Source organism: Sorex fumeus, unplaced genomic scaffold, assembly GCF_029834395.1.
Source record: "Sorex fumeus unplaced genomic scaffold, SorFum_2.1 ptg000122l, whole genome shotgun sequence".
NCBI lineage: Eukaryota > Metazoa > Chordata > Mammalia > Eulipotyphla > Soricidae > Sorex > Sorex fumeus.
This window is the reverse complement of record NW_026606179.1, coordinates 49,956,389-49,966,166: the sequence shown is the minus strand read 5'-3', so window position 1 is coordinate 49,966,166 and position 9,778 is coordinate 49,956,389. Positions and strand designations below refer to the sequence as shown.

The window sequence follows — 9,778 nt, the reverse complement described above, 5'->3', positions numbered from 1 at the left end:
CCCCCATTGGCGGGCTACCCCTCCCACCAGCTCCCAGGCCCCTCCCAGCCCCGCACAGATAAGGCCAGCCCAGGTCCCTGTGTCGTCGGATATCAGGCCCCAGGGCAGGAATGGGGCGGCCCGGCTCCCCGCGGCAGTGGGGGCTACTGCTGCTGGGGCTGCTGCTCCCCCCGGTCACCCCCTTCTGGCTCCTCAATGTGCTCTTCCCCCCGCACACCACGCCCAAGGCGGAGCTCAGTAACCACACACGGCCCGTCATCCTCGGTAAGCCCCCGCCAGGCCCCCCAAAGCACCAGGCCAGACCCTGGGGGCGGCTCCCACCTTTACCCTTCCTCAGTGTTGAGAGGGGCCACCAGCGTGTCGCCTGCCGAGAATCAGCCCTTCCCCAGCACCCTCCGGGGCTCGCAGTTGCTTCTCTGCTTCTGAAGTTGGGGGGGTGGTGGCCAGGGAGCCACAGGCTGTGGCCAGCTGGAGTCACCGGATCATGAACCGAGCCCCCGCCCCACCACGGCAGGAGAGACCCAAGAAGTCCTGCCCCCTGCTCCTGTGCACAGCCCCCCACCTACAAAAAAAAAAAAACCTTAAAGCCCTGTTTGTTCTCACCTTGGACTTTGGCAGTCACCGAGAGCCAGGGGACATGTTTGCTTGCCGGGGGAGGGGACAGCAGCCTTGGCCCCTGCACTTCCGTGCCCAGCTGGAGGGGTCTGGATGCAGGAGGGTCTGGAGGTCGGGTGTGGGGGAGCTGGGTGGGTGACAGCCATGTCCAGGTTGGGGAGGCCGGTGGGGACCAGGGGAGTTGGAAGAGTCCAGAGTGAAGGCCAGTACCCGCAGTGCCTGGCTGCCTGGGGAATCAGCTGGAAGCCAAGCTGGATAAGCCAGACGTGGTCAACTGGATGTGCTACCGCAAGACAGAGGACTTCTTCACCATCTGGCTGGATCTCAACATGTTCCTGCCCCTGGGGGTAGACTGCTGGATCGACAACACCAGGTAGGGACTTTCTCCGGGACCCCCAGCCCTGCCCCACGCCTGCGCCTGCTAAGCGGCCCCCCATCCCCAGGGTCATCTTCAACCGCACCTCAGGGCGCCTGTCCAATGCCCCCGGCGTGCAGATCCGCGTCCCTGGCTTTGGCAAGACCTATTCTGTCGAGTACCTGGACAGCAACAAGCTGGCAGGTGTGTGTCCTCCCTGGCAGGGAGCGGGTGGGCCTCCAGGCTGGGTGCCCCTCCCCCCAGGCCAGAACCCCTGACACTGCCCCTTCCCTGCAGGTTACATGCACACCCTGGTGCAGAATCTGGTCAACAACGGGTACGTGCGGGACGAGACGGTGCGGGCCGCCCCCTATGACTGGCGGCTGGAGCCCAGTGAGTGCCTGGTGGGCAGGCGGGCTGAGAGTGGGCTAGGTGCCCCGGACCCCACATGCCCTGACTCTCCCGTTCGCTCGCCCGCCAGGCCAGCAGGAAGAGTACTACCACAAGCTGGCCGGGCTAGTGGAGGAGATGTACGCGGCCTACGGGAAACCCGTCTTCCTCATCGGGCATAGCCTGGGCTGCCTGCATGTGCTCTACTTCCTGCTGCGCCAGCCCCAGTCCTGGAAGGACCGCTTCATTGATGGCTTCATTTCTCTGGGGGCCCCCTGGGGCGGCTCCATCAAGCCTATGCTGGTCTTGGCCTCAGGTAAGAGCCTCTGGTCACCTTCATCCTGTGAGCAGGGGGAGCTTCCTGGCCTCTCGCTTCTGCCGGCAGGGCCTCGCTGAGGGTGTCAGTTCCCAGAGGCCAGGATTTTGGCCTCCCCAGGAGCAATGAGCCTGGTCTGGGTTATCAGAGCAGCTCGTGATGACAGAGCGCAAGTAGGGCGGAAATGAGCCCCGCAGTCTGACTCACTGCCCCAGTTTTGTTGCAGCGTGCAGCTACCTTCTGCTCCCAACAGCCCCTTCCTGAGGGAGCTGCCAAAGCCAGGCCTGGTCCCTGAGGCCCCTCCTGTCCTTCCCAGAGGAGTGGGTACTCTGCAGCATACAGAGTACCTGCTGTATGCTGCGCATGGCCAGAGGTGACCTTCCTCAGTCGGCGCCCCCATCACACACGAGCTGTTTCATCCTCAGAACATGGCTCTGATCCCCATGCAGCACAGCACCCCACAAGCCCCTCACCCCCAGCTGCCCGAGAGCTCGGCCTGCTGTAGTCCCAGGCTTGGAATTGTGGGGGTGGGTCAGGGAAGGACAAACCAAGTGTGCAGCTGGGGGTGGCTGAGGGCGGGTGGTGCCGGGCCGGCAGGACGGGCTTCTGCCCCACCGTGCTCCTTGTCCCCAGGCGACAACCAGGGCATCCCGATCATGTCCAGCATCAAGCTGAAAGAGCAGCAGCGCATGACAACGACCTCCCCCTGGATGTTTCCCTCCAGCATGGCGTGGCCCGAGGATCACGTGTTCATTTCCACGCCCCACTTCAACTACACGAGGCGCGACTACCAGCGCTTCTTTGCAGACCTGCACTTTGAGGAGGGCTGGTACATGTGGCTCCAGTCCCGCGACCTGTTGGCAGGGCTGCCCGCGCCTGGCGTGGAAGTCTACTGTCTGTACGGAGTGGGCCGGCCCACGCCCCGCACCTACATCTATGACCACGGCTTCCCCTACGAGGACCCTGTGGATGTCCTCTATGAGGATGGGGACGACACGGTGGCCACGCGCAGCATGGAGCTCTGTGCCGGCTGGCAGCACCGCCAGGCGCAGCCCGTGCACCTGCTGCCTCTGCACAACCTCCAGCACCTCAACATGGTCTTCAGCAACCAGACGCTGGAGCACATCAACGCCATCCTGCTGGGGGCCTACCGAAACAGCACCCCGGTGCCCCCCACTGCCAGCCCCGGGCCCCCACCCCCTGAATAAAGACAAGTCTCTGAAACTGACTGCTGTGCGCTTCGGGCTTGGAGACTACAGCAGCTGCACGCAGCAAGGGGAGTGGGGTGGAGGGTGTGGACTGGAGCACAGGGTGTGCATGTGCATGACGGAATATACGCCAAGGGTGTGTGTGTGTGTGTCTGTGTGTGTGTGTGCATGCACTAGCATGCACAGGACTGAGTGACAGCCACTAGTTAATTTCATCTTAAAAAGTTTACTTTTGAGGGGGCTGGACCGATAGCATAGCGGGTAAGGTGTTTGCCTTGCACGCGGCCAACCCGGGTTCGATTCCCAGCATCCCATATGGTCCCCCGAGCACCGCCAGGAGTAATACCTGAGTGCATGAACCAGGTGTGACCCAAAAAGCAAAAAAAAAAAAAAGTTTACTTTTGGGGTCTTTGTTTTGTTTCTCATCCTTCTCAGATGCGAACAGATGCCATTGGGCTACACTAGCACGCGACAGGGACAAATGGAGACGTTACTGGCTCCCGCTCGAGCAAATCGACGACTAACGGGAAGTTAAGTGATTGTTTTGTTTAGGTTTTTGGATCACCCTTGGAGGTGCTCAGGGGTTACTCCCAGCTCTGCACTCAAGAACCACTCCTGGCGGTGCTCAGGGACCATATGGGGTGCTGGGGATCGAATCTGAATCTGGGTTGGCCACATGTAAGACAAGCACCTTAGCTGTTGCTCTATCACTCTCGCTCTTAAAAAATTTACTTTTTAAGTGTAAAGTTTACTTGGAGGGCCTGGGAAATAGTACAGCTGAGTACCACTGGGTGTAACAGCCCCCCCCAAGAGAAGATATATTTATTTATTAGTGGAGCTAAGTGGGTCTGGGGGAGGCAGTTGAAGCAACAGTAACAAGACCTGAGTGGGTGGTCCTGTATCCCACCCGCCTAAGGGCAGAGTGCAGCTGTGACCAGCTTTCCAACCCAGAAAGTGTCCACTCTCTGCTACAGAGAAGTGTGGGGGAGGTGCTGCAAGATACAGGCAGGAGCCAGGTGAGATAGGACACTGGGATTTAAGCTGTAGATTAGGTCTGGGGGAGGGTGCAGGCCAGGGAGACAGGAAGTGCTTTCCAAGCAGGAGGCCCAGACTCAATCCCAGGCACGGTAGGGAACAGCCCCCCACCCCCATATGGAGCCAGGAGTAGCCCATGAGAACTGCAGGGTGTGGCCGAGACACAAATCGAAAAAGCAGTAGTTAGGAGAAAGTGGGAACAAATCATTTCCCAGTGGTATTGAAAGGCAAGAAAGCCTCTGAGGGGCCAGAGCCACTGTATAGCAGGTAGAGCACTGGCCTCGCATGCAGCCAACCCAGGTTCGATCCCCAGCACCCCCTTTGGTCCCATGAGGCCTGCCGGAAGTGTTTGCCCTGAGTTCAGAGCCTGGAACATGCCTTGAGCACTGTTGGGTGTGGCCCAAAAAAAAACGCCAAAAATAGCTCCTGAAATATGCAAGATGGAAGGAAGGCTTCAGGAGGGCTCGGGGAGGAAGGAGGTAAAGGCAGGAGAGGGGGAATTGGGAAGAGGGTGACCAAGAGGTTGTTTTGGGGAGGGCCACACCCAGCTATGCTCAGAGCTCTTAGAGATCACTCCTGGTAGGTCTCCGTGGACCATATGGGGATGCTGGGGATCAAACGGGCTGCTGCATGCAAGGAAGGCACCCTATCCACTGTACCATCTCACCAGCCCTTGACCGAGACAAGGCAGCCATGCCTGCTACACAGGGGTCAGTTAAGAATGTGCAGCCAGGGGCTGGAGTGACAGCATAGGAGGTAGGACATAGGGTAGGCCTTGCATGCGGCCCGACCTGGGTTCGATTCCCACCATTCCATATGGTCTCCCGAGCATGGCCAAGAGTGGTTCCTGAGTGCATGTGCCAGGAGTGACCCCCTGTGCATTGCTGGGTGTGATCCCCCCCCCAAAAAAAAGAATGTGCAGCCAGTGGGGGATTTAAGTCCCTCTTCAGATCGGCATCTGGGGTAGCAGGAAGGAGAGCGGAGTAGGCCACTTAAGAGATGTGAAGGTGAAAGCGAAAGAAGACAGAAGACGCAGAGAAGTGCCAGAGTCCATAAAGGTGAAATCGAAAGGGGGAAGTGACCCACGCCGAGCCCCAGCGAGGACTAGGCGGCCGCCTTTCTCCTCGGAGCTACGACCGCCAACGCCTGCGGCGCCCGCCCGCGCCCCCGAGATGCTGAAGCTGGCGCAGGAGCCCCGAGGGGGCTTCTCCTTCGAGAACTGCCAGAGGTGCGGGGGTTGGGGCAACTCGCCGAGTAGCAGGGAGCGCTGCGGGGAGCGGGCGCGCCCGGGCCTTTGTTCCAGTGGGGGCGCGGGGCGTCTACGGAGCGACCCGGGGCGGGGGCGGGGGTAAATCTGTGCACTGAACTGAGGTACAGATGGGAGGGTCTCAGACGCTAAGATCCGAACCTGGGAAAACTCCCCTCCGTTTCCAGAAACTCCACCTTGGAACGCGTGCTTCCGGGTCTCCGGGTCCCCCACGCACGCAAGACTGGGACCACCATCGCGGGCATCGTGTTCCGAGTGAGCAGGGGGTTGGGGCCTGGGCGGGGGGCGGGGGGGCGCTCGCGGGGCCGAGCGGCTGCTAAGCCAGCGGCCCGTCCACCTACCCAGGACGGGGTCCTCCTGGGAGCCGACACGCGGGCCACTGACGACTCGGTCGTGGTGGACAAGAACTGCGAGAAGATCCACTTCATCGCCCCCAAAATCTAGTGAGAACCCCGCCCCCCAGCCCCGGCCGGCCCGAGAACCCTCCGCCAGGCCCCCTCCCACGCGCACGCAGCTGGCCCGCCCACGCCGACCCTCTCTCCCTCGGCCCGCAGCTGCTGTGGGGCGGGAGTAGCGGCGGACACCGAGATGACCACGCGCATGGCGGCGTCCAACATGGAGCTCCACGCCCTGTCCACGGGCCGCGAGCCCCGCGTGGCCACGGTGACCCGAATCCTACGCCAGAAGCTCTACCGGTGCTGGGGCGGGGCCGACACGTGCCGGGGCTTTCCGGGGGGCGGGGCTGAGGAAGTGGAGCGGGAAGGGCGGGGCCGAGATGTCCCGCGAGACCCGAAAGGGCGGGCCTCTGGGCCGCGACCCGCCGGGGGGCGGAGCCTGGGGCTCGGAGCCGGCCTCTGACCACGCCCACTGTGCCACAGGTACCGGGGCCACGTGGGCGCTTCGCTGATCGTGGGCGGTGTCGACTTGACGGGTCCGCAACTCTACGATGTGTACCCACACGGGTCCTATGGCCGATTGCCTTTCACGGCCCTGGGTGAGCACTTCCCGTCACTTCCCCATGAAGCCCCGCGACCCTGGCTTCACTCACATTGTTGGCCTGATTTCACATATTCGTCCTGTTTGCAGGCTCAGGCCAGGACGCCGCAGTGGCGGTGCTGGAGGACCGATTCCAGCCAGACATGTCGGTGCGCAATACCTGCCCCTCCGATAGGTGGTCATTGGTGGGAAGTGGACCAGGGAACTGGGGATGGGCACAACTTAGTATAGGCTGAAGGTGAGAGGACGTGACAGCTGAGTAAAGACTGAGGAGGAAGAAAGGCTATTCCAGCACACCAAAGCCCCGGGGGAGGGGGAGCGAATGCCAGGTGGCGCCAGGATGTGGATGGTGTGTGCTGCTTCTTAGATGCCTAGCCCTGAAAAAAAGGCAGCAAGTTGGTGCACTGGGGGACAGGACCTGGGCCCTCTGCGTGGATGAACAGGTCACAGGGAGCAGCACCAGTGAAAGCAACACAGAGAAATTTGAGAAGATGGAGGTAGATGACTCAGAGGGGCTCTGGAGAGAGGGGCCAGGAAATGGGGATAGGGGCAAGCTTCAAGGTGAACAAAGTCAGGCCTAGCCATGTGACTCAGTGGTAGAGCATTCGTTTTGCATGTGGGATGTCCTGGATTTGATCCTCACCACTGCAATAATAAATAAATAAATAAGATTAAATCCCCAGACTGTAACCCCAGGGTGACACCCCAAGATTCCAGCAGCCTCACACATATCTCGCCACAGTTGGAGGCCGCACAGGAGCTGCTGGTAGAAGCCATCACTGCAGGAATCCTGGGTGACCTGGGCTCTGGGGGCAACGTGGACATATGTGTGATCACCAAGACCGGGGCCAAGATGCTGAGAGCACTGAGCTCACCTACGAAGCCTATAGAAAGGTGGGAGCAAGGGAGACGGGGAGCCCTAGGGGAGGATGCAGTAGTAGCTCAGGGTCTTCCGGCCACATGATGAGCCCCTGTTGAGATTGTCCCTCCCCCCTCCCAGGGCCCCCAAGTACCGCTTTGCCCCTGGCACCACGGCCATCCTATCCGAGACCGTGAAGCCGCTGACCCTGGAGCTTCTGGAGGAAACTGTGCAGGCCATGGAGGTGGAGTGAGGAAGACGAAGGTTCAGAGCTCGGACCGAGGGGAATAAACCCAGAAAATAAAACAAAGCAGATGACTGTGTTGTTTGTGGACGGAGCAGGGTGAGCGGCAACAGGGCTCTGTGTCTAAGGGATTCCTGGAGGGGCCACGCTGCGGGCTGCAGTGTTAGGTACAAGGTGTCCAGCTCTTCAGAGTTGGCGCGCACCGTGGCTCATAGTAAAGCCCCTTCCTGAATCTCCACATCATAAAGGATCTCCCTATCCCATGCTTTGCTTTTTTTTCTTTTTTGGAGGGGGATTAGGGTTACACTTAGTGGTGCTCAGGAGTGAGCCTGATTGTGCTTTGGGACTGTCAAAGCTATACTATCTCACTGGCCTCTGTGCTTCACTTTTGCCCCCTAGTGCCCTGAAAGATCCTGGGACTAGCCCCCTCCTGGTACAGTTTCACCTGGCTCACTGGCCCAGGATAAAGCCCATACCTGTTGGTCAAGCCTCCCCTGCATTCCCCGAAGGCTAAAGAGCTGCTCTGGGGAGTTCTCCCTAGAACTCTTCACCCCTGCAAGGCCTTAGCTAGTGGAACTAAATGGCACTGGGCTGTTGGCCCTGGAGACTGAGTTCTCTGGCTTGGCAAGGCACATGCATGGTTCATGTGAGGAAAACAACATATGTTGATTCCCCCAAGTCTTTGTGGAGCACCCGATGAGTGCCAGACCCAGGTGCTGGGTGCTGAGGCCCACTGGAGTTTCAGAATTTCAGGGAGAATCTCCAGGTTATCCAGAAAACCCACAGCCCCTCTTTTTTTTTTTGCTTTTTGGGGCCCACCCAGCGATGTTCAGGGGTTACTCCTGGCTCTGCACTCAAGAATTACTCCTGACAATGCTTGGGGGACCACGTCATGCTGGGAATCGAACCCCAGTCTGCTGCGTGCAAGGCAAATGCCCTCCCTGCTGTACTATGCAACCCCTGCCCTCTAGCCTTTTATTATGAAGCATCAAAAGCTGAAAAGAATATTCCCTTCTATCTACCAACTCTGGTGCTCAATGGTTACTCCTGGCTCTGCACTCATGGATCACTCCTGGTGGTGCTTGGGAAACCATATGGGAATGCTGGAGATCGAACCTAGGTCAGTCTTATGCAAGACAAGTGCCCTACCCACTGAACTATCTCTCTGGCCTATCATGTTTTGTTATATTTTGTCACACTTACCCGATCAGCCTATTAAGAACTCATGATTTTGGGGCTGGAGAGACAGCACAGCGGGTAGGGCTGTGCATCGCTGGGTGTAACCCAAAAAGCAAAAAAAAAAAAAAGAACTCATGATTTTGCCTGTTTGACTTTTTTGGACCACACCTGGCAGTGCTCAGGACTTACTCCTGACCCTGTACTCAGGGATCACTCCTGGTGGTGCTCAGGGGACCACATGGGGTCCCAGGGTTAGAATCCAGGTTGACGACATGCAAACTAAGTACCCTTCCCGCTGTACTCGGGCCCCTCATCTTGTTTTGACTGATGTGTTCAGAGTCCGCTGGAGCCATCACACTCACATGGCCAGGAGGCCAGACAACTTACCGACTGCAACTTCACAGCCAGGCCTGTCTTCCTTCTCTTCCCAAGTTCCAGTTCAGCCCGGTACTCAGTAACGGACCAGCTGTATACTGGCGGCCCTGCCCGCAGGAGTCCTGAAGTCCGGAGGCTGACAGGAGAGTTGACTGTCATCTGTCTGTGCAGCCTCTGTGGGGTGCCTGCCACTTACCAGGACTTCTTGCTTGCCTGTGTGCGAGTCCCCTCCCGAGCACCGCAGGAGATGCTTTGAGTCCCAATGCTCAGTGGGCTGCAAAAACACTGGCGGTCTCTGAGCAAGGGTGACTCCTGTGCCAGCTGCTGAGGATGCCAAGGTGCTCGCTGTTCCAACTGGCAAGTGGCCAGAGCGCTGTCCCAGATGAGTGGCCCTGGCCTTCCACAGCAAGAAGGTGACAGCCGGCAATTCCCACTGCCCGCTACCAGTCAGGAACAAACCCTGGTGCTAAGCAGTTTCCTTAAAACCCATGGGCTGGAGAGATAGTACAGAAGGTAGGGTGCTTGCCTTCATGCAGCCAACAAGCATTCAGTCCCCGGCATCCCATGTGGTCCCCAAGCACCACCAGGAGTAATTCCTGAGTGCAGAGCCAGAAATAAGCCCTGAGTACAGCCAGGTGTCACACAAAAACAAAACAAAAAACTCATGACTGCTAGAGCTCCGGGAGGCGTCCCTGAACCCAGCCACCAGGAAGCCAGTCTAGCCCCAATGGAATCTAAGCCCTCAGCACATCGTGTTCAGTGCAGCGAGCCAATGAGTGGCCAGGCTTTGGGGGGCAGAGATGAGAAACTCACACCTGGGCCGATAAGCCCAGACCTTGGTTAGGTGACCTCGGACAAGTCGTTCCTCTGGACTAGAGCATGGAAGGGGGCTGAGCCCACCCAGCTGGCACTCAGGGTCAAGGTGGAGGCCCTATAAAG

The 9,778-nt window shown here is 59.1% G+C and overlaps 2 protein-coding genes across 2 annotated transcripts; both read left to right on the top strand.

Annotated features, from left to right (window-relative positions):
- Positions 1–92: 92 nt before the first annotated feature.
- On the top strand, positions 93–2,891 carry LCAT (lecithin-cholesterol acyltransferase). The gene is made up of 6 exons (XM_056136354.1): positions 93–264; positions 832–988; positions 1,059–1,174; positions 1,268–1,363; positions 1,452–1,676; positions 2,310–2,891. Exons 1-6 carry the CDS (start codon positions 111–113, stop codon positions 2,882–2,884), a joined length of 1,323 nt encoding a protein of 440 aa, XP_055992329.1. The 5' UTR covers positions 93–110; the 3' UTR covers positions 2,885–2,891.
- Positions 2,892–4,996: 2,105 nt separating this feature from the next.
- PSMB10 (proteasome 20S subunit beta 10) lies at positions 4,997–7,346 on the top strand. Its single transcript, XM_056136715.1, has 8 exons — positions 4,997–5,147; positions 5,354–5,441; positions 5,532–5,629; positions 5,741–5,881; positions 6,065–6,180; positions 6,273–6,331; positions 6,925–7,076; positions 7,183–7,346. Exons 1-8 carry the CDS (start codon positions 5,092–5,094, stop codon positions 7,292–7,294), a joined length of 822 nt encoding a protein of 273 aa, XP_055992690.1. The 5' UTR covers positions 4,997–5,091; the 3' UTR covers positions 7,295–7,346.
- Positions 7,347–9,778: the final 2,432 nt, after the last annotated feature.

What these genes read in the sequence shown, in the direction of transcription:
- LCAT (XM_056136354.1), top strand. Translation starts at nt 111, where the DNA reads ATGGGGCGGCCCGGCTCCCCGCGGCAGTGGGGGCTACTGCTGCTGGGG. An exon ending in GGACAGCAACAAGCTGGCAG is followed by an intron (nt 1,175 to 1,267) that starts GTGTGTGTCCTC and finishes CCTTCCCTGCAG; the next exon opens with GTTACATGCACACCCTGGTG. An exon ending in TATGCTGGTCTTGGCCTCAG is followed by an intron (nt 1,677 to 2,309) that starts GTAAGAGCCTCT and finishes CCTTGTCCCCAG; the next exon opens with GCGACAACCAGGGCATCCCG.
- PSMB10 (XM_056136715.1), top strand. Translation starts at nt 5,092, where the DNA reads ATGCTGAAGCTGGCGCAGGAGCCCCGAGGGGGCTTCTCCTTCGAGAAC. An exon ending in TCCTTCGAGAACTGCCAGAG is followed by an intron (nt 5,148 to 5,353) that starts GTGCGGGGGTTG and finishes CTCCGTTTCCAG; the next exon opens with AAACTCCACCTTGGAACGCG. An exon ending in ATTGCCTTTCACGGCCCTGG is followed by an intron (nt 6,181 to 6,272) that starts GTGAGCACTTCC and finishes TCCTGTTTGCAG; the next exon opens with GCTCAGGCCAGGACGCCGCA.